The 24,512-nt window shown below is 41.0% G+C and overlaps 1 protein-coding gene across 5 annotated transcripts in view; it reads left to right on the forward strand.

The window, feature by feature from the left end:
* The window catches only part of MPDZ (multiple PDZ domain crumbs cell polarity complex component), a 113,752-nt gene extending 96,612 nt beyond the window's left edge, over positions 1-17,140 (forward strand). For 4 of the 5 annotated variants that reach the window (XM_031593195.2, XM_031593191.2, XM_031593194.2 and 1 more), the window contains 8 exons: positions 1,418-1,504; positions 3,075-3,171; positions 5,066-5,109; positions 5,974-6,096; positions 13,530-13,634; positions 13,772-13,884; positions 15,450-15,573; positions 16,382-17,140. In XM_031593195.2, coding sequence (XP_031449055.2) covers positions 1,418-1,504; positions 3,075-3,171; positions 5,066-5,109; positions 5,974-6,096; positions 13,530-13,634; positions 13,772-13,884; positions 15,450-15,573; positions 16,382-16,528 — 840 coding nt within the window. In that variant the 3' untranslated portion in view covers positions 16,529-17,140. The remainder of the gene's footprint in view (positions 1-1,417; positions 1,505-3,074; positions 3,172-5,065; positions 5,110-5,973; positions 6,097-13,529; positions 13,635-13,771; positions 13,885-15,449; positions 15,574-16,381) is intronic. The other variant, XM_031593193.2, reaches the window with a different exon arrangement.
* Positions 17,141-24,512: the final 7,372 nt, after the last annotated feature.

Genomic DNA, 24,512 nt, shown 5'->3' on the forward strand with positions numbered 1-24,512 from the left:
GTCCAGGAGGATCTGTTCCATAATCTTCCCAGGCACGGAGGTGAGACTCACCGGCCTGTAGTTACCCGGGTCCTCCCTGCTCCCCTTCTTGTAAATGGGAGTGACGTGACCCTTCCTCCAATCGTCCGGGACCTCACCTGACAGCCACGACTTCTCAAATATGATGGAGAGCGGCTCAGCAACCACCTCAGCCAGCTCCTTCAGGACCCTGGGATGCACGCCATCTGGCCCCATAGACTTATACTCATTCAGTCTAAGGAGGCACTCTCGGACTTGCTCAACCCTTACAGTGGGGAGGGATTTACCTCCTTGGTCCCCACATAGAGGTATGGGGGTGCAAGACTTAGGGACATGAAAAAGACTAGAATCCTGGCCACCAGTGAAGACCGAGGTGAAGAACTCATTCAGCACCTCAGCTTTCTCTTCATCTGTTGAAGCCATTTCTCCTTTTAAATTTACCAAAGTAGGTACGCCCGTTTTGGCCTGTCTCTTCTGGCCAATGTACCTGTAGAAGGTTTTCTTATTGTTTTTCACGTCCCTGGCCAAGTTCAGTTCTGCCTGCGCCTTGGCTTTCCTGATCCCACGTCTGCAAGTCCGGACGGCATCCCTGTATTCTTCCCAGGTGACACAGCCTTGTTTCCAGAGCTTGTATACCCCTTTCTTCACCCTCAGTTCTCTTAGCAGGTCCTTGCTGAGCCATGCCGGTTTTCTACCTCTCCTGCCCACTTTCTTAATCAGGGGAATGGAGACCTCTTGTTTCAGGTGTAAGAGGGTAGATTTAGGTTAGATAAAAGGAAAAAATCTTTTATAGTGAGGGTGGTGAGGCGCTGGAATAGGTTGCCCAGTGATGTAGTTGATACCCCGTCCCTGGAGACCTTCAAGGCAAGGCTGGATAAAACCTTGGGCAACCTGATCCAGCTGTGGATGTCCCTGTTCATTATAGGGGAGATGGAGTAAATGGCCTTCAGAAGTCCCTTCCAACTCTAAAGCTTCCATAATTCTATGATTCTGTATCAACAAAAATATTAATCAATACTTTGAAGTTTTGTAATGCTGTTGTACTTATTGTGAAAGTACTCCACTACTATAATTCTTTGAAAAACGTCATCTTGAAAGTACGTGTTGATGTTACTACTTAGAAGCCAAAACTACGTATTAAGGAAAAGGTAACAGATTTGTGCTTCTTGTATAGTCTTTGTGTCTGTACTGGAATGCTATACTACCCTACCAGTAATATCATTCAATCACAATTGGTATGATTCTGATTCTTCCATGATCGTTGTCTGTACAGTTCTCATTATACAGAGTTGTTAACCTTATATTTTACCCTCTGTCCCTATTTTTTCTTCTACCAAGTAAATATTGTCATAAGCTTTAATGTTTTGGGTACTAGAGATTTATCATGACTTCTTTTTAGTGTTCATTAGGTACAGTAAGACTAGAGGTTGGAAGAATAAAAGCTGGTCCATTCCACTCTGAGAGGAGAACATCCCAGAGCAGTCAGGTTTGTAACTGTGAAATAAAATGTGGTGGAATAATGAAAGCAAGTAAAAAAAACTGATTTTGTGATGACAGAGATTTTCCACACACAAGATGAATAAAAGTAGTAAATTCAGGTTTAGATGTTAGGGGAAAATTTTTCTTTCATAGGATGGTGAAGTGCTGAAACAGGTGGACCAGGAAAGCTGTGGATCTCCAATTCCTGGAGATACTCAAGGCTAGGCTGGATGAGGCCCTGGGCAGCCTGTTCTGGTGTATATTTAGAGGGTGGCAAACCTGCCCTTAGCAGGGGGTTGGAAGTAGTTGATCTTTAAGGTCCTTTCCAACCCAACCCATTTTATGGTTCTGCATACTTTGCAGATTTTTGTTAGCTCTTTTGTATGTTTGTTTTAGTTTGTAATCTGTTAAATGCATTATCCAGCCTAGAGTTTATTCCAAAAATAACTCTTCTGTCTTGTCTAGTGTTGCTGTTAGTACTCTTGTTTGTGAAGCAGTGTCAACTGCTAGTGTCATGAATACTAGAACAAATTTGAGTGGACACTGAATTTCTTTGATACCTTAGTGGTGGAGTGGAGTGTTGTTCCAATAAACTTAGTGAATTTCTCTGCTCCTTTCATACTCTTACCATAATCTTGGTCACCAAAAGCAGGAAATCTGCTCTCTTTTCATTAGACTTTCTTAAGTTTATTTATTTTGTCATTGGTTAACTGTAAAGTATGACAGCTCACATCAGTTTCTGCATCTGAGTGCATGTGTCATGGAATATCAGGTCACTGTGATTCTTTGCAGATCTCTCCATCAGGATTTCCAGTAGGAGCAATTTCTGAAAACTCGCTAGTTACCTTAGAACTTGTTGTCATTCTAAATTGAGTATGCAGATTATTGGCTGAATATAATTAAACAGGAACTTTTTTTTAAGTTTGAAGTGAGTAGGTTAAAACTGGACAAAGACTGAAATGTCTTTCTTCAAAAAGGGATAATCCCAACCCACTTGAAAACATGCAGGCTCTGAGTGGTCTTAATTTAAGCTGTTGAGTAAGAGGAGGCTTACCGTATTGAATGTTTTGAAGAATCTGTAGGAGTGAGCTATGTTGTTCCTTTATGTTGTCCTGCAGGTGTAGTGAAAATCTTTCAGGAAATGTGTAGGTGAACCTGAGTGGACACTGTAGTTTTAGCTGATGGAGTGTCTGGAAGAATGTGAGATAGGCATGGGGATGCATGAAGTTCTGTCTTATGTATTGTTTCCCTACCATAATAATAGTGGCTATCTTTTTTTGCCACATGGTCTCCTGAACTGATAGAATGTGTGGGAATAGGGGTACAGTCTGGTCCTTGAAAGTAGAACATTACGTGGAGCTGTAGTAATGCAATCTGTGTTGTCCTAATGATATTTCAAGTAAGGAGCTATCTATTGTTCAAGAGGTATATGGAGGTCTGGTGTGTCAGCTTTAACTGTGCACAGAAAAAGTAGCAGAAAAATGCAGTAAAATACACTGAATACAGTGGCATATAATTTTACTTTTATCAAACTGGGAGTCTGAGGCAGCTCAATAATCCTAGTTTAACATATTTAGGTCAGTGAAGGAAGTGGCAGTCTCTCATCCTTCAGCATTCCAGCTTCTGCTTCCACCGCACCTGAGGTCCTTGAAAGTGGTCTGAAGAAGAATACTGGTAAGATTTCTTTGTTCCTTCCTCTTGTTTATATCTATGATAATAATAATAATAATAATGAGATATTCTCTAATGCTTTGTTGTTATATACTGTAGACTTGACAGTGTCATTGAAGTGCCACAGGAGTTGTTGTTATACTGTACATTGTATATCTTTTAAAATTACTTGTAAAAAAAACTAAAGTTGTTACACCAGCAGTTTAGATGATGAGGGTCTAAATTTACCTAGAAATTTTATTTAGTCTGAGAATATTGAATAATTACACTCTCTGTCTCATTTTTGGGAAATATGTGGTCAGTTCTGGACACTGTAGTTTAATTATTTAGGTTCCTCCAAAAATAATGCCTCCTATTTTTTTCCATGGAAACTACAACAGATATAAGGATCACAATAACACTATTTGATAGAGCAAATTCTGAGCTACAAAGCATTATTTTTCAACATAGTCACCTACATTAATAGAGTAGTAAAGTAAAAATCTGCACCAGTGGAAGTGATCCACTATTTCACAGCAGCTATGATTGTGTTATCACTAGGAAAATGTTGCTCGTACAGTCCATCTTCACTGGCCAAAACAGATGGAAATCAGAAGGCACCAAGTCTGGACTATGTGATGGGTGTAGTACGACAGTCCAACCAAGACTGACAACATGCTCCATAGTCTTCAAATTGGTGTCAGGCCTGGCATTGTCACGTTGCAGGAGAAAATTTGTCTTCTCTGGCCTTACTGTGGAAGTTAGAGCTTTCAGGTTATGCAGCATTGTGATGGAGCTGTCAAAGTTTATGATTTGTCTGGGTTGTAGGAATTCCAGAAGGATCATCGCTTTTCTATTCCAAAAGACAGTCCACATCGCCTTATCCACCGAAGACTGTGTCTTAATATATTTTTTTTTTTCAGTGGAGAATATTTGTGTTGCCATTCCATGGGCTGCCACATCTTGTCACCTGTAATGTTGTGATCCAGGAAACTGTCACCTTCATTCTATTGGTTCCATACGTCCTGACAAATTTACATGCTGTGTTTTTTCTATTCCTGCAAGCATTTATGGGACCCACCTGGTTTAAACTTTATGATATTCCAGCATTGTCACCGTACCTTCCAACACAATGAAACTGATATTCAGCTCCATACACAGTTCCCTGGTTGTAATTGGCCAGTTTGTGTGGATAAGCTGATCAACTTTTTCTGATGTGAAAGTTGTGCATGGCTACCCAGAACATAGCTTATCTTTCACACTGCAGTCATGACTGCTGAAATGCACTACCGACTGCCTCACTGTGCTCACATCCACTGTTTGGTCTCTATAAACACTCAGCAAGCATCAATTTTGTCAGTGGGTACCTTTTTGTCTGCATTAGTCCCACATGTTTTAATCTTGCACTCACTTTCATGTCAGACACCATTTTGTCACACTGCCTCTTTGCTGCTATCTGTCTAAGGACAAGAGAATGTAATGGAATATTGACCTCCAGTTTGACTTCTATTACCTTACCACCCACATCTGCCTCTGACATTGTGGGCCAACATAATAAAATATTAGCAGCTCCTGTAGAACAGATATGGAATAGATCTCCAGTGATCAGATTTACAGTAAAGTGATTCCTGAGCCAAGTATTGCTATCAAATAATAATTTTTCTATTATATTTGGGGATTACCTAGTGATATTAATCTAAACATTTTTAGAATTGAGAGAATGAATAGCTTTCTGAACTGTTCTAGAAATATTTCAATCTTATTAATAGTATTTAAATCCTACTAGCAACTAATTTCAAAAACTTTAAAAACATAATAAAATAGAGAAAGCTGAAATCATCGTAGTGGTTTGGACAACTTTTGTAGAAAAAATTTCTTAAGATGATAGTTCACCTTTTCTTTTTAATCTGTTTAACAGCAGCTTCTGAAATACAGGGACTAAGAACAATTGAAATAAAAAAGGTAAGTTACAGGAGTTGGTGTGGTAATATTTAATTTTTTTCACAGTGTGATTTCCAGTGCTTTTATTTTTACGTAAAATAAGTGTGACTTACACCATCAAATTTAAAAGAAAGGGAAAGAGAATTATGGTATGAAGTAATGGGTAGTTCTACTTTTATCAAATGGAGTTAAATCTAGACTGAGTTTTAGGGAAGACGTGGGAACTGTACCAAATGTTCAAGTCCATTGTTTTGGATTTCATATTTGTCTTAACGCGTATTTTTAATGAGTAGGCTTTTACATGACAGATTCTAGCTTTTCAACTGAAATTCAGTTGACTTCTGTTATTTATAGGAGCATGAGAGCTGAGCTGCAGACTATTTCTGATTGTCTAAAACACATATGTTTTATTTGATTTTGCCTGGTATCTTTTTTTCTTGATTGCAGGATTGTGTTTAGCAATTCTCTTCATCCAGCAGAATCTGTTAATTCATGATAGCGGTTCTGGTGATTAGGTAGTTGAGTGTTTTACAGCAGCGAATAGCTAGTTTTGTTCTGATCTTTAGGGGGTCAATAGAAGGAGATTAATGATAAAGGACAATTACTCTTGTGTGTACAGTTTTCTTTGCCCAGATATGCTGATTTCTGTAAGTATTCAGTTTGGCCAGAAAAAACTACAGATGAGACAGCGGATCAACTGCCACTAAATACTGTGTTCTTTGTGCTTTCCTCAAATGTATCAACTTCAAAAAATGGCTTGAGGCAAAGTCATTCTGATTTTCATGAAATAGGATTTGTAAGACAAGCCTGCAATTCTATATGTATTTTTCCTTCCAGAAAAATTTTATTTATTTATTTATTTATTTATTTTCATGGCAACAACAGGGCCCAGGAGATTCGCTAGGAGTGAGCATTGCTGGAGGTGTAGGAAGTCCTCTTGGAGATATTCCTATATTTATTGCCATGATGCATCCCAATGGACTTGCAGCTCACACTCAGAAACTCAGAGTAAGTTAATCATTCATGTTGTGGTTTCAGTGCAGGAGGGATGATTCATGGTGTTGGATTACTGCATACTGCAGATAGTTCTGACTCCATCAGAATTCATTCTTCTTTAAGTGGTTCTTATTGTAGTACTGTTGATAAGGTATATAACAACCATGGTAATTATTACATGCAGTATTACATAGCAGTTAGCATCATGCAACTCAAATTATTGGCTGTTCTCACCCAGCATCAAATCTACTTGAGGTACACAATGGATATCCCCATCCTTCTATATTACCCACCAAGTGCATCCAAGTCCTTGAGCAAAAGCAGTCCTACAAATGGGCACCCACTGCTTTCAGCATAGTCTTTAACAGTCCATTCTGTCATTGGATTTTAGCAGGGCTGGTGCAAGGTAGGGGATGTGATATACCCACTCAAAGCCACGCTCTTGGCTCAAATGTTTACGAAGTTGTTTCAGAAATGAGTCCCATTTTCTGACTCAGTTCTTTCTGGGATGCCATGTCTCCACAAGACTTTCTTTTCAAGATCCAGATTAGTATTTCAGGTGGTGTTGTGGGACATAGGATTTTTCCAGCCATGCTGTGGTTGCTTCCATTGTAAGCACATGGCATTTGCCGAGTTTGTGAGGGTGTGATACAATTCACTTACCAGGCCTCCCTGTATTTATATTTCAGCCATTGTTCTCCATACCAGAGAATTTTGTCTGCTTGCTTCCTTAATTGCAGCACGTTTTACATTCATGGATAACCTGTTCAGTAGTGTTGTCCATTGTAAAATCTACCTCTTGATCTTGAGCCCATCTGTAGGTTGCATCTCTTTCTTGATGGCTTGAGATGTCATGGGCCCACTGAACTAGAAATTATTCATCCGTATGTTGGCAGTCCAGATTTACCTGAGCCATTTCAATTCTAGCAGCCTTATCCTCCTGTTTTTCAGTGGCCTGGTTCTTGGGTACGTAGACATCTACCTGACAAACTTTTACAGCCATATTGTCTACCAGGCAGCAAAATCTTTCCTTGATATAGCAGCCCAGATGGGTTTGCCTCTATGCTGCCAGTTGCTATGCTTCGATTGCTATAATCATCCTCAGGGCATTTGCCACCTCTCAGGAGCAACTGCCAATTCTTTTGTTCAGCAATATCTAAAGCCAGCTGAACAGCCTGTTGTATTAGGCACCCACAGGGCTATCAGGATGTGACGCGACAGGACGTCCCCTGCTCAGTGATTGGACAATGCATGCTTAAGGGGTGTAGACGAAGTAGAAGATGAATGTATTTAAACAAATGCCACGCAGTAATAAACACCATTTTTCTGTTCTCACCACATTGGTGTATGCTGGCAGTTCTTGGTCCTGATCTGGGGATTGATCAGTTAAGCAAAGGGTGATACAGCATGACTGTAACATGTATGGCAACAGCCTTCACTTCTGCAAATTGACTCAATTCACTTTTTCCTTTTGTAGCTTTAGCAACTCATTGAGTGGGGCTCCAAAAGGTAGCCTTCCACCTCTGATACCTTCCCACATTATGACAGGGCTCATAAGTGAACAAGGCATATTTCTTCTCATCACCTCACCTGGAATACTGCTTCCAGTTCCAATCCCCCCAGTGCAAGAAGGACTGTGAGCTGTTGGAGTGTGTCTAGAGAAGGGCCAGGAGGATGATTAGAAGGCCTCATTTGTGGGGGCAGTCTGAGGGAGCTGGAGCTCTTCAGCATGGAGAAGAGAAGGCTCCAGGGGATCTTATAGTGGCCTTCCAGTACCTGAAGGGAGCCTACAGAAAGACTGGGGAGGGACGTTTTATAAGGATATGTAGTGACAGGATGAAGGGGAATGGCTTTAAACTGAAAGAGGGTAGATTTGCTAGATATTAGGAAGAAATTATATACTGTGAGGGTGGTGAGACAACTGGAGCAGCTTGCCCAAAGAGGTTGTGAGTACCCCTTCCTTGGAGGTTTAAATGGCCAGGCTGGATGAAGCTCTGAGCAGCCTGGTCCAGTGGAATGTGTCCCTTCCTATAGCAAGAGGATTGGAACTAGATGATCCCTTCTAATCCCAGCTATTCAATGTTTCTGTAATTATATCATCAATGCATTGCAGACATTCAGTAGCTTCGCCTCTTTTCCAGTGTGTCTGCATCAGCCTATGGCAAATGACGGGGCTGTGTTTCCAGCTCTGGGGGAGTTGTTTCCTAATGTACCGGATGCCCTCCCAGGTGAAAGTTAATTGTGGCCTGCACTCTACCACCAGAGGGATTGAGGAAAACACATCAGCAATGTCATTCTTGCTATACGACTCAGCTGCCTTTGTCTCCCGTTGATATTGAAGTTCTAGTATGTCTGGCACCGCAGCACATAGCAGTGATGTGACTTCATTCAGGCCACAATAGTCCATTGTGAAATTCTAATGAAGAGTGGAGGCTAACACTGTCCGTATGTGATTATTGATGGGTAACTGAATCTTGCTGATTACTTCTTGGTTTGCCAGCTGATGAATAGAAATTATGTGAAAAAATGTGTATTAAACCAGAAGGCTCATTATTAACCTCAGAAGTAAGGTCAGACCATCTACTCTGATTAGAGATCTGCCCATTGGAAACAAGAGCTGCCATTTTTTGAGGAGAACCCTCTCATGTGTTTTTCCATGCAACTCATGTATCCATGGAGGCCAGAATCGACACAGGTTTTCCATTCCACTTCCTCTCCATGATCATGCAGGTAAAACCACAGAATAGCGTGTGGTATGTACCCACTATTATATCCTCTTCCTGATTAGATTGAACCTGTTTCTTTTCCTGAAGCTGTTGAACCAGTTGAACCATACCTGAGACACAGGTCTCTCGGGAGGAAAAGAGATAATCTTCATTTTGTAAAATTAGGCAAGCCACATCATCTATCCACCATTCTTTTGTTATCTTTCCAAATCACTCCTGGCAGGATTCTGGCAGACAATGGTGGTGCATTCCATACAGCACTCCATCACATAGTTTATGTACGTGTGATGTCATCTGGAATAGAGCATTATCATCCAAGCTAATATCGTACATCACCTCTACCACAGCACATTCCTTCAAGTACTTTCACCATGGTGATCCTTTAGCTTGAGTAACGTACTGGGGCTTCCTTGAAGGGATGTCTTTCCTTCCCAGCTGACAAGAGTCACTGCCATAAAGTGAAAGACTGTATATGCTTTCCACTTGCTTTCTCAGTGCTACTTTTCCTAGAAGGAGATCCCAGCTGCTGGGCTTTGCTGCCTGCTAAGTCCAGGTTATTGGCACCACTGTCTCAGCACCAGAGCAGCTGTGTAGGATCTGCCTGGCTGATGGCCATGATCTTTTCATGTATAGAATCATAGAATCACAAGGTTGGAAAGGACCTACAAGATCATCTAGTCCAATCACCCATCCATTACCATTGCTACCACAAGCTACTAAACCATATCTTGTAGCTCCTCATCCAGACGCCTCTTGAACACTGCCAGGGACACCACCTTCCTGGGCAGGCCATTCCAGTGCCTGACTTCTCCCTGAGAGAAAAAGCTTTTTCTTATGTCTAATCTAAATCTCCTCTGGCACAACTTGTGGCCATTTCCTCGGGTCCTGTTTGCTGCCTGGGAGAAGAGGCCAAACCCCTCCTCTTCACAGTCTCCCTTCAGGAAGTTATAGAGTGCAATGAGGTCTCCCCTGAGCCTCCTCTTTTCCAGACTAAACAATCCCAGCTTCCTCAGCTGCTCCTCATAAGATTTATACTCCAGACGCCTCACCAGTTTTGTTGCCCTCCAAACTCTGTTCACTCTTCAAGTCCCTCTGAAAAGGGCCTCCATACCCAAGCAGATCAACACCACCTCCCAATTTGGTGTCATCTGCAAACTTACTGAGGGTACACTCAATCCCCTCATCTAAGTCATCAGTAAAGATATTAAACAAGACGGGCCCCAGTACCAACCTCTGGGGGACACCACTTGTAACAGGTCACCAGCTGGACTTAACTCCATTAACTGCTACTGATTGGGCATGGCCCTCTACCCAGTTTCTTACCCAAAAAAGGGTGTACCTGTCTAGGCCACGGGCAGGCAGTTTCCCCAGGAGAATTCTGTGAGAATCTTGCGGCAGTGTTAGAAGTCGGGTGTTTTTTGTCTCTTCCTCCTCTTGCTGTTTTTGGGATGTTCCCAATTCATCTTCACCTTCTTCTTCTCACTTAGTAGGAGCTTCTCTGCTTGCTAATGCTGGATGTGGCTCTGGGCAGCCTGGTCTGCTGGTTGGCAACCCGGCCCAACAGCATTGGGGTTGACACTGGATGATCTTGGAGGTCCTTTTCCATCCAGGCCATTATATAATTCTAGAGGATCTGACTTTCATTAACATTTTTAATCTTTTTTATAGGGGCAAGTGATACTGGCACTGGTTGAACTGTGGAGCTTGTCACAGGGATTGGATTTACCACAGTGCTGGCTGAGAGGATCTGTGACAGCTTTGAGGGCTTGCCAAAAGGGCTAGAGTAATTGCAAGGTCTGTCAGGTTAGAGCTAAGTTAGGGTCCACCACAGAGTTTGGAGCTGCCACAGTGTCCACAACGCTTGGAGCAACCACAAGACCGGTTGCAGGGATAGGAGTTGTCTCAGGGTCTGTCACGGGTGTTGAAGCAGTTGCTCTGGATGCAGATCATCTTCTGGATACTGAATAGTGTTGAACAGGCCTGGGTAGGCATGTGCCTGACCCCAGCATGCTGCAGTGATTTGTGCCTCTCTAAAGTTGATAGACTGACAGCAGACCTTTTCCAAATATTCTGCTGTTTTTTCAGGATTCTGCAGTTGTTCAGGTGTGAAGTTGCAAAACAGTGGGAGTGCCTACTGCTCTAGACACCCGCCCATACCATCCTACACTCCCTGGCACTCATAATTATCCAGCCTTGGGGCAGATCTCTTGGTGATTTTCTTAAAAAAAAAATATTTAATCTTAAACAAAACATATTCACAACACATTGCAATAGGATCATGCTGGTTTGAACATCCCAGGGATATTCAAAATCCTCAAGAGCTATTGTAATTAGTCTAGGGGTAGAAGGAGGGGTGAAAGAGAAAAGCAGGCTGAGAAACTGCTACAAAATATCCTTCTCAGTCTCCTCTGTAGCCAGGCTCCTCAGGGAGACAAAGCAAAATGTGAAATTACTAATAGCCTCCAAAGCCCAGAGGTGGCTGCAGTGCTGAGTACAAACATCATATTGTTTCCTGACTAGCAGTTTTATCATAACATAGCCAAGGCTATAAAGCATAACAAAATAAAAGCCTTAATTCAGCCCTGGGAGATGACAAACAATGCAACAGGGCAAACAAACAGCAAGCAAGATACTAAACAACGTAGTTCCATGAGAAGACACTCAAATGGCTCCCCAGATAATAAAAAAATGAGCATCGTCACTAGCAATTATGAAACTGATACAACACTCTGAAACCCTGTGTTCTTTCTCTGGTCAGATCTGTTGTTATCTCAATCCTTCAAACCTCGCTTTGTGCGCCAAAATGACTGTTGTGGATTAACCTGGAGGATAGCAAAGCACCACAAAGTTGTTGCTCATTACTCCCTCCTGGGTGGGATGAGGGAGAGAACAGCAACAACAAAAACATAGAGCTCATGGGTTGAGATTAAAAGTATTTATTAAGATAGAGATAAGTAAGAGAAAAAAAGGAAAATAGTTACAATAATTGTGCATGTCTGTATATATATAACAAGTGATGAACAAGCAATTGCATATTGCCTGCCAACTGATGCTCAGCTAGTTCTGAAGCAGCAGCCAGCTGTCCCCTGAGCTTCTCCTTTTTAAAGCTTTCTGCATGATATCACAGAATCATAGAATTGCTCAGGTTGGAAAAGACCTTCAAGATCATGAAGTCCACCTGCAGCCTATAACCATACTACCCTAACTCTAACAACCCTCTGTTAAATCACGTCCCTGAGCGCCACATCCAAACAGTTTTTAAACACATCCAGGGATGGTGACTCAACCATCTCTCTGGGAGCCTATTTCAGTGCTTAACAACCTTTTCTGTAAAGAAGTTTTTCCTGATATCCAACCTAAACTTACCCTGGTGCAACTGGAGGCCATTTCCCCTCATACTGTTGACCTGTCACCAGTGAGAAGAGACCAGCCTCACTCTCACTGTAAGCACTTTTTAGATATTGGAAGAGGTCTCCCCTCAGCCTCCTTTTTCCCAGACTAAACTAACCAGTGCTGACTACAGGGGCAGGATTACTTCCTAATCCTTCTTACCACACTACTCCTGATACAAGCCAGATATCATATGGTATGGATTATCCTGTTGGTCAGTTTAGGTTGACTCTCCTGATACTGTGCTTTCCCAGCTGCTTGTAGCCCCAGCCCCCTTACTAGCAGGACAATAGGAGAAGCTGAGAAAACTGAAACGTCTTTGGCTCTGTAGGACACTGCTTAACAACAGCTAGAAACATTAGTGTGTTATCAACATTGTTTTTCTCCTAAAACCAAAACATAGCATTGTACCACGCACTGTGAAGAAAAACAACTCTGTCCCAGCTGATACTAAGACAGTTGTAAAGATTACATGGGCACAATAACAACACTAGGCAGGTAATAAGGTGCCAGTTTAATGATACAGTCTTGAGTGAATCTGACTGGTAACAATTTTTGCTGTTTCCAGTGACTATGAACTAAGTCATGTCTGTAGCTCGGTAAAAGGTAACTGGTGAAAAATATTAATTACAGAAACAAGTCTTAAGGCAGTCTTGGATCATAGAAGTGGTGAGCTTTTAAAAATTCATGATAGGAAATCTGGTTCAGAATCCTGCAAGTGAGCTACAGAGATGAGTTATTTGTGTAACTGCATCTATGCAGTTTTCTTCATACCTCATGTTTTCTCTGTTTTTCTATCTTAAAATAAGAGCAGTTCTTTTTTTGATTCTGAGTTAACGCAGGAGGTGTCAACTCACGCAGTGCTTACCTATATAGAGGACCAGAAATTGTGAAATTAAACTAATCCTATTTGAAGAATGTACAGTGTTGGTTCAGGATGAATTTAAACATATGTTCTCTTATGATAATCTATCACTTCAACTTATCTATATTCAGGTGATGTGCTATATGATTCTAGAGTATTAAGATCCATTCTGTAAATTACTTTTTACTCTGAACACACTACAGCTAAGCAATAATTTGCAAGTTTTTATGTCAGATTTCCTACCTTTGTGTCACTTCATTATGTAACTTGATGTTATGTCTTTGAGAGAAAATGTACCAAAGAGTTGCTTATTACTTTCTTTCTGCTATGTGTCACTAGATATAGCGATAATTTCTAGCTAAATCCAGATACTCAAATCTGCTGTTATCAAAAGAAAACGCTAAATGTATCTATGCAGCTAAACCTCTTACTGCTAGTTATGTTATCAAGATTTTCTTCTACAGGTTGGGGACAGGATTGTTAGCATCTGTGGAACATCTACTGAGGGCATGACTCACTCCCAAGCTGTTAACATCTTAAAAAATGCTTCAGGCACTATTGAGTTGCAGGTAAAAAAAAAATCTTTAGTATTGTCTGGAATATTTTCTAACTGTTATTTTGCCAATTGTTATGGTGAATTATTTCAGTATCACCATTCTCATTTTACAGACTTTTTAAAATTCATTTTACTGAACTCTCTCCTTAGGTGGTAGCTGGAGGAGATGTGAGTGTCATAACTGGTCAGCAGCAGGATCTACCTACATCCAGTCTTTCATTTGCAGGACTAACTTCAACAAGCATTTTTCAGGATGATTTAGGGTCGGTAACTATATAATACACAACCTTGGTAGCCTTTTACTTGAAGTGAAACTTGGCATAAAATGTGTACTAATTCCATCAGATAACTGATGAATTGTTTGACTTAATTACCTTTGGTATATTTGGCACCTTGTAGGTCCCGTTCTGCATTATTCCATGGTGCAGTTCACTGCTGCTTTTTTTCTTGTATACTTTGGAATTAAAATGTGTCTTGAATTTTTCTCTTTAAATAAATTCTTTTTTGAGCCTTGGCAGCTCAGGTTAGTTGATTTGCCCAAAATGACTGTATTCAGGCTTAAATAGCCAAGTCCTTTCTACAGTGGTACTTTCTTTACTGTGCTTTCTAGCACTAGAATATCAAGAGATATTGAACTTTTCACGTGTACGTGGTATACCACTTCTGGTAGACTACAAAAGCCAGCAGTGTAAAGAAGAGTTGCCTCAATGTAGGTTATCAATTTGAGACATTTTTATTCTATGAGCACTGGAAGAGAGAATGATATTCTTTAGCTTCACAGAATATGAGGGCTGCCCTAAAAGTAATGCCTCCTTATTTTATTATTTTGGCCCACAACATCAGGGGCAGATGTTGGTGGTATGGCAGTAGAAGTTGAATGTTCCTGCCAATATCGGTTACATTTTGTCATCATGTGACTGATGGCAGCAATGGGTAATCCGGCAAAATGGTGTCTGACATAGAAGCCAGTAGGAAAAAAAGGTGTCCTTGAATTCCTCCATGTGGAGTAAATGGCATCCACTGACATTCAGTGATGCTGAATGTTTATGGTAACCTAACAGTGGATGTAAGCACAGTGAGACAGTGGGTGATGCATTTTAATAGTGGTGACAGTGGGTCGTTTCCACTAATGCAGATTTTTATCAATGCAGCATGCAGGCTCTTGTTCATTGCTGGCAAAAATGTATGGTTAATGGTAATGACCATGTGGAAAAATGGTTTTGTAGCTGAGAATTTGCTCTGTCAGATAGTGTTATTGTGCTCCTTGCTGTACTTTCCACAGAAATAAACAGGAGACATTACTTTTGAAGCAACCTACACTCTTCAAAAGATAGAACTTCAAATGTTTATGTAGTCTAAGTACATGTTTGAAGATGTACTATAAATTGTCTGTATGAACATATACACAAATGCACAATCATATCTCAGAAAAGGAGAAAAGCAATTAAACCTTGCAATGTAACTATGAGTCATATTTTGAGTTACGGGTTTTTTAAAGTATGTGATCATTATAAACATTTGAGATAATTGTATTAGATCTGTGTACCCGCTAAGCACCATTAGTGCAACATTGCAGCAGTAACCATCTTCTGAGCTGGGTGAAAACAGTATGAAAGAAGTATTTGAAATACTTACTTGAATGGGGACATTAGACAGAATTAGTGTTCTGCATTAACAAAAATATTCATAAAGTTCATATTTACAGTGGAAAAGAAGCAAAAGGAAGATGTATTGCTTATCTAAAAAGGTGAAATGCTTTTTGTTGACAGCATTCGAATGTAAATCATTTATTTAGACAACATAGCAATATTGTTTTCTGTTTCATTAGACCTCCTCAGTACAAGACCATTACTCTGGAAAGAGGACCAGATGGCCTAGGCTTTAGTATTGTGGGGGGATATGGCAGTCCCCATGGAGATTTACCCATTTATGTGAAGACAGTATTTGCAAAGGTAAGAGTATATTTGTTCAGTTGATCCATTTATTAGTTCACAGTAGGTAGTTTCTTAAAATAAGACCTGAGTTTGAGACCAAAGGATTGCAAACAGTTTTTCTTCACAGCTTTTCTTGCCCAGTGCAAGTTCTGTTCAAAAAGATCTTGCAGGTTTTGAAGTTATAGGAAGATTCAAAATTTCCAAATGCATGTGACAGCATATGGCAGAATCTTTTTCAACTCTAAAAATAGTAAACGTTCAGATACTTTTTCTTCAAGTAATAAAAGGAACCAATGTATTTATTTTCACTGGGAGTCTGAAAACTAGACTAACATATAATAATTGAACTCATTTGGGACCTATGGAGAAGTTCAGGAACTAACTCAGTTTTGAATTTCGGCCTGCCATTGGGAGAGCCCCAAGTCATGAAAAACTGTAGTCAAGAATCCCAAAAATTTGTGGTTAGTCAAAGTACTGAACTGGGTTTTGACTATGAGATTTCTAATACCAGTTGTTGAAAGATTTTTCAGGTCTTGAAATCTTATTGTGTTGGAGTTTTAAAAGTTATATTAGGTAGACTGTCAGGATTAAAGAAATATAAAAAATCACATAGGTCCAGCTTCTAAGTGTTGTGACATCTAGAGAATGCAGAACATACTGAAACACTAGTAGGTTAATCTGGGATTGATTGTAGTTGAATCGTTGACAGCTGAAAAAGGTTTAAGGGTATTTGTACACTGAACTCATCTAATTCAGACCATAATGAATGTGTAGGACAGAGAAAAATAAATGGATGAGTCTACAATTACATCTTGTATTGTTTCAGGGTGCAGCAGCAGAAGATGGACGCCTGAAGAGGGGGGATCAAATTATTGCTGTGAATGGGCAGAGTTTAGAAGGGGTGACCCATGAGGAAGCAGTTGCTATTTTGAAAAGAACAAAAGGAACAGTCACTTTAACTGTTCTTTCATGAACTGGCTCCCCAAAGGTGTATTGTCAACACGACTGTTATTTTCATTCCACATAGCAAGGAAAACGGAAATGTTTGTATAACCTGCTTGTTCTTCCAACTTGTCAGAACTGCGTTACATCACTGAAGAAAAATAACAATTAATGATATTTTTGTATGCAATAGAAATATTACTCATATTGTCAAACAGCTGTGATGGAGTAAGTCATCTGTGGCAAAGACAGGGATATTTTGCCTAGTAACACTATAGTAAAAACTTATAAGCAAATTGGAAGGTGCTTTGAATATTTGAAATACAGAACAATAATTACAAAATCACTGAGTTGAAAGGGGGATGAGTGAGCAGGAGTAATCAGAAAACTGTAAGTTTGGAGAAAGAAAACATTAACAAAATACAGAATTTGCAAAAAGGATGAAAAGTGAGTTATGTGAAGGTAGACAGTTGATGAATATAGCCGGTTATTTGTGTTACTAGTATAGAAGGAGTTGCGAATGGGGATTGCTGTTCTACTGTTTTTTTCTTCTATTTCCTAATTTCCTATTTCCTAAGCTTTTCTGTATCCATAAAGAACATGAAAAAAAAAACACATTTTTTGTCTGACTTACTGTTGAGAATTGGTTGTTCTACTGTTTTTGTGTTTGTTTGTCTGATGATTTGTTTTTGAGGAGAGGGAAGTGTTTAATTTGGATGAAGCACACTTGTGGTCAGGGCTCAGTGAAAAATCCACTGGCTAGTAGGAATTTACCCTCTTCAAGCAGAGTCCCCAGAAACTGTAATATGAGAAGGATTAGACTTTTCTTTCTTAGCAGTAGTTTTTCTAACTTTTGTGGGTATGAAACAAAATTTCCCAGTATGAAATGGATGATGTCTTCATCCTGTGTGCAAAATATAGTCTCAGTGCAGAAGTTCCTGTGAGCTGCTTGAATTAGAGCTGTGAACAAACCACTCAGGACAGATTTACTTAGCAGCATATAGAGCCATGTGAATATAGGTTAATCCATGGATGTCAGTGGTTTACAGGCTGGTTCTGCCTGGTTCCTTGACTAGTGGGGTGGGGAGACTGATTGACTCATGCCCCAGGAAAAGGAAAGGGGGAAAAAGGGACAAGATGGGCCTAAAAACAAAACAGTGGCAACCATCTGAAGAGAAACAAACTAATTTACTAAATAAGATATTGGAATGCAAGATCACAGAATCACCGATAACACACTGTAACACAATATAATACAATATGAGTGGAGTTGAAGATAAAAAAAAATGGGATTGTCCAGAAACTGAAAGCCTTACTCTAATGCTAAGACAAGATGTCTAGTTGGGCCCAGCAGAAGAGAAAAGAGGGAGGGTCAAGTAATCTACCAAGGGTTTTTATCTTTTTCTCTGAGTGGAAACAGTAGCAGAACAGCCAACAGTCCTCTGGGAGATGTGGTTCTTCTCTTCTGGGACAGGCACCTGGAACTGGAACTGGAGCATTAACTTTTTAACTCCCAGTGCACTACATGATGTTATGATGTGGAATACTGATAACCAAAAATCATAAAGCCATGACATTCCACCCATTATTCCACATCACTACATCAGGCTTAATATATACAAACAAACCATAATTACCAAACATTAAACACATGCACATACATACATATACATGAAATTACTAGTCAATATCACATTCCCTTATGTTACACATTGAACATCCTCATTTTTCTGCATCACCCACCAAGTGGACCCAGATCCCGGAGCAAGAAAAACACTTTTCCAGAAGCTGGAAGAATCCAAACCTCTTTCCCAATATGCTCTTTACACGTACTACAGGGACCTTATCTCCCTCTACTGTATGTTAGATTGGGGGGAGTTAGATTGGGCAGGACCATCGCAATTGATAAATCCCCACGTATTCACCAACCAGGTGGCTTCTGCCAAATTCTTCTCCCAGTACTTAAATGTTCCACTACCCATTGCTTTCAACATAGTTTTTAAAAACTATCGTTTGATTTTACCAGAAGGTAGTGCATGACAGGGGATATGATAAATCCACTCAGTGCTGTGATCTTTGGCCCAAGAATTTACAAGGAAATTCCTGAAATGAGTCCCATTATCTGACTCAATTCTTTCTGGAGTGCCATGTCGCCAAAGGACTTGTTTCTCGAGACCTAATATGGTGTTTCAGGTGGTAGCATGGGGTACTGCATATATTTCAAGCCACCTACTGCTTGCCTCCACCATGGTAAACACATAATGCTTATCATCACGAGATTGTAGCAAGGTGATATAATCAACCTGCCACACCTCCCCATATTTATACTTTTACCATCGCTCTTCCCCCTGGAGGGGTTTCATCCTCTTGGCTTGTTTAACTGTGGCACATGTGTCACAGTCATGAATAACCTGTGCAATAGTGTCCATAGTTAAGTCCACTCTTCAGTCTCTAGCCCATTTATGTATTGCCTCTCTTCCTTGATGGCCTGAGGTCTCATGGGCCCACTGAATTAGAAATAGTTCACCCATGTGTTGTCAGTCCAGTCTGTTTGAGCCACCTCAATTTCGGCAGCTTGATCTACCTGATGGTTATTTTGTTGTTCTTCAGTAGCCCAACTCTTGGGCACGTGGGCATCTACATGGCGCACCTTTACAACCATATCCTTTATTCGGGCAGCAATATCATTCCACAGTTCAGCAGCCCAAATGGATTTACCCTTCCGTTGCCAGATACTTTGTTCCCACTGCTGTAACTACCCAATAAGGCATTTGCCACCCATCCATGAGCCAGTGTAAAAATAAAGCATTGACCACCTCTCCCATTAAGATCTAAGGCCAGTTGGACAGCCTTTACCTCTGCAAATTGGCTTGATTCTCCTTTCCCTTCGGTGGCTTCTGCAACTTGTGTAGGGCTCCACAAAGCAGATTTCCATCTGCGATGCTTCCCCACAGCATGATATGATCCATCTGTGAACAGGGCATATATTTCTTTTCATTTTCTGGTAGTTCATTGTATGGTGGGACCTCTTTAGCACGCAATATCTCTTCTGGTGCTGTTCCAGACTTTTTACCTTCAGGCCAGACCATGATCACCTCTAGGATTCTTGGGTGACTGAGGTTCCTTATCCAAGCTCATTGTGTAATCAACGCAATCCACTTAGTCCAGCTGGCATCAGTAGCATGATGAGTGGAGAGGACCTTTCCCTTGAACATCCAGTTCAGCACTGGCATCAAGGTGCCAGAAGGAGCTGTGTTTCAATACTGATTACTTCAGAAGCAGCCTGAACCCCCTCATATGCAGTTAAGATCTCCTTTTCAGTTGGAGTGTAGCCCTCTTCAGACCCTCTGTATGGTCGACTCCAGAATCCCAGGGGTCGGCCTTGGGTCTCTCCTGAGGCTCTTTGCCACAAACTTTAAATGGGACCTTTCTCTCCAGCAGCAGTGTAGAGGATGTTCTTTATATCCTGTCTCGTCCGTACTGGCTCAGGGCCATGGCATGGGCTATTCCTGTTTAATCTGTTCAGAAGCTTGCTGCTGCTCAGGGCCCCACACAAAATTATACTTCTGCGTCACCTGATAAAGGGAGCTTACAGTGAGACTGTAGTTTAGGATGTGCATTCTCCAAAAGCCCATTATGCCCAGAAAAGATTGTGTCCCTTTTTTGCTGGTGGGTGGAGACATAGCAGTGATTTTGTTGATCTCATCTGTTGGGATGTGACAACATCCATCTTCCAACTTTGTACCTAGGAACTGGATTTCCTGTGCAGTTTCTTTCACTTTGCTTTGCTTAATAGCGAAACAAGCACAGAGAGGATTATTTGCTCTCCTTTCCTCAAAACTTCCCCTGCTATGTTGCCCCAAATGACTAAATATAATCAATGTACTGTAAGTGCTCAGGAGCACCGCCCTGTTCCAGTGCATCTTGGATCAATCCACGGCAAATGGTCGGGCTGTGTTTCCACCCCCAGGGCAAACAATTCCAGGTATACTGAACACCCCTCTAGGTAAAAGCAAACTTTGGCCTACACTCTGTGGCCAAAGGAATGGAAAAGAATGCATTAGCAGTGTCAGTGGTGGCATACCATTTAGCTGCTTTTGACTCCAGTTCATACTGGAGTTCTAACATGTCTGGCACAGCAGCACTCAGTGGGGGTGTGACTTCATTCAGGCCACGGTAGTCTACCATCAGCCTCCATTCTCCACTGGCTTTATACATTGGCCATATGGGACTATTAAAAGGTGAGTGGGTTCTGCTGATCACTCCCTGACTCTCTAGCTGACGAATCAACTTACGAATGGAGAGCAAGGAATCCCTGTTGGTGCGGTACTGCTGTCTGTGCACCATTTTTGTAGCAATCAGTACCTGATGCTCTTTTACTCATAGCAACCGCACAACAGACGGATCTTCTGACAGTCCAGGCAAAACAGACAGCTGCTTGTATGCCTGTATCAGCTATACTAAAGGCCCATCAATACCCTTTGGGATCCTTGAAATGTCCCCTCCTGAGGCAATCAATACCAAGTATATATGGAGCCCCTGGGCCAGTCACAATAGGTTGCTTTCACCAGTCTTTACTAGTGGGGCTTATTTCAGCCTCCAACATAGTCAACTCTTGGAAATCCCAGTCACCCAAGAAACATAAATTTTATCCCTTTGTGACTTGAGGGCATTAGAGTGCACTTTGCACCAATGTCCACCAGTGTCTTATATTTCTGTGGTTCTGATGTGCCAGGCCATCTAATCGACATAGTCCAGTATGCTCTTTTGTCCCTTTCCCTCTGCTGGCTGGGGGCAGGGACCCTCTATTTGTTTCCTCTATCATTCTTCTTCCATGAGTCAAGATCAGGGTTCTTATGGCTTTTACTGTGTACCACAGAAACTGGAGCAGTCACCTTTTTGGAGAAGTTCATCTTGGTGGTTGATCTGTCTTGTAATTATTTTACCTGTGCCTGTAGTACAGGAGTGATTTTTTTATGCCACTTCTTCATATCTTCTCCATAGTCACGTAGGTAATGCCAAAAGGCAATATGCAGCATAGTCTTACTGTTGTCACTTGCTTGAGAAGGAAGATGTCTTCATTTAATAACTGAGACACTGGATGATCGAGGTTGGGAGTAAACCAATTTGATCAGCCCCTCCAGTAGGCTGTTTTGAGAATCCTGATCCCCATCAGGTGTCTCTGATATCACCATGGATTCGTCAGTTTCATCACAATAAAGCACAGTAGGCAGTTTGTCTGTCATATTTTCCTGTTTGCTCTCCATTCTGTGAAATTTTTTGGTTATTTTTTCAGTGGCTGAAACACAAGCTCACATAGGGGTTAAATGTAACTCAAAGTCATGAAGTCTATTGATTAGTTCATTTAAAAGGGGTCTTCTTTTCCCTCTGCCATACATTGCTGCTAATGTACTGGTGTACCTTTCTGGTACAGTCTTTGTGAATATACGCCACATACTTGATATACACCTGACTCTCTCAGAATCATGCTCTTGGTTTGGATCATCAGGAATAAATGTACGGTCATGCAACATTTCCACCACGGTGCATTCTCTCTAATAATGGATGCCTTTTTCCATAGCAGTTCATTTCTTTATCTCAGTCATCAGATCGTCTTTGAAGGGGTATTTTTCCTTTATGGTTAACAGCATCCACTTCCAAAGGGTGAGGACCTCATCCTGACATCCACTAATACCTCTGTCAATGGCTGAATCCCTAGCAATGTCACCCAGTTGGTGAGCTTCTCTACTATCTAGTAACACACTGTTCGCCCCACTGTCCCAACATTGAAGTAACCAGGTGACAATAGGCTCATTTGGGTGGCATGAAGAGTCTTTTCCTTGAATTTCAGTTTCAGAGATTGAGTAGTAATGGTGATGATGTCTTCCGCATCTCCTACTCTTTCAGGACTTGTTGACCTCCTGGGTGTTGGTGACCATGATCTTGCTGGAAGTCTAAGCCCTCTCTCTGGTTCCTCTGGATCTTGGACTGCTCTGGACTTCTTTCCTCCTTCTGTGGTCTTTTTCCTCTACTTCCTCCTCCTTCTCCTCTTTCTTCTGTTCTAAATAAGGTGATGCTCATTTCATTTTCTGTCCTCTTACAGGGGCAACTGACATCAATGCTGGTGCCTCCTGTGACTGATCAGGTTGCTCAGTTTCAATGCTCTTATTATCCAGCTCAGTTCAGAGTCTGTCTTGTTCAGTTAGAAGGAATTGTCATTGAGACTGAAGTTTGACTTGCTTGGTTTGGAGACTGTTAATTTGGATTGGCAGATGTCTCATTCGGCTTGGAGACTGTCAAGCTTGGACTGGAAGGTCTCACTCAGATTGGAAGTCTTTTCTCTTGGATTGGAGATTCTTATTCTCAGATGGGAGACTTTTCTTCTCAGCTTGGAGGCTCTGTATTTCAGTCTTCAGCTAGAAGACTCTTTCTGAAGCTGGAGATTCTCCCTCTCATCTCAGATTCTCTCCTGGATACTCTCTCTTTTGAGTTGGAGACACTGTTTCTCAACTAGGAGACTTGCTTTCTGGACTTGGAGGTTCTCCCTCCCGGCTCAGATATATTCTCTCTAAAGAGAGTTTGGAGACTCTGTTTCTCAATTTCAGAGAGTCTCTTCCTCTCTATGATAGTACTGAATAAGGCCTGATAAGCATAAGCCAGGCCCCAAATAATTTATGCTTTCCCAGATCTGCCTGAGCCACAGCATCTCTCTCAAATATGTGCTTAGGCTTTCAGGATCTTGCAGTCATTCAGGAGTAAAGTTCTGGAGTAAAAAGTCATGGCAATATGACAACGGGTGTCCAACCTTTTGTCTTGCCTGGGCTGCATTTAGTGAATAGAAGTTTTCTTGGGCTACATGTATGTAGGTTGTTCCAAACGTAATGCTTCCTATTTATTTCCATGGAAATGAAAGAGCACAATATCACTATTTGATAGAGCAAATTCTCAGCTACAAAACAGCCTTTGTCAACATATTCACCACTGTTAGCTATGCATTTTCACCAGCAATGAACAACAGCCTGCATGCTGTGCTTATGACAATCTGATCCACTGTCACTACCCATATCTGCTTCTGATGTTATGGGCCAACGTAGTATGATAGGAGACATTTCTTTTAGAACAGCCCTCACAAAATATGCAGTATAATTAATATTTATGTAATGAAACATTTTAAATTTGAATAGTTTTCCTAAAACATAAAAAGAAGAGGAAAGAACAAGAACATATTTGTCCTTGTGAAACTAACATACCAGTATAATGTGGTTATAATTCTTAGTGAGGCTTCATCAGATCTTTTTTATTTATGGAATTTTACTCTCTCTGGACTTCATCATTGACAATAATTGTTTAAAATGTGCATACTGCCAAAAAGTGATGCCATGAATAAGGTGTGATTGTGCAGTGAAGGATATTTTTCTGTCCTAAGATGGGGATTAGGTAAATCTGATTAAGTGACATGACCAGATTTTTGAGTTGAATATCTGATTGCAACTCTATATATTCCATTTGAAAAATTACAGGTCATGTATTTATATCATCTGAAAATTTTCTCACAAATGTAGGTGTCCCTGTTCATTGCAGGGGAGATAAAATAGATGACCTTTAATAATCCCTTCCAACTCTAAGGGTTCTATGATTCTGTGACTCTATTTTCAAATTCCTTTCTTAAAACATGAAAAGCATGACTGCATATTCATCTCTGTTCGTAGCCTTGTGTTTAGCAAGTATCAACATGCATACAGATATCTGCCATAACTTCAGCCAGCATTGCTCAGTGCTGCCCTCCCAGTGCTCTGCCTTCAGTCAACACAGTGTTAATAGTGTGGACATGTGCCCAGGGCTGCTAGCCACATTTAAATAGCAGGAAAATGGGGGGCTGAATTGTGAGCTGTGGTAGGCTGCATGCATCCTGCAAGATACGGTTTGAACGTCTAGAATCCAAGGTTGCTTGCCATTTTAAATAGCATCAGAATTAGAGTCTTTCTTGAACTGAAAAGGGCTACAACCAGCAGTTA

Source organism: Phasianus colchicus, chromosome Z (genome assembly GCF_987193195.1).
Source record: "Phasianus colchicus chromosome Z, bPhaCol1.hap1.1, whole genome shotgun sequence".
Taxonomy (NCBI): Eukaryota; Metazoa; Chordata; class Aves; order Galliformes; family Phasianidae; genus Phasianus; species Phasianus colchicus.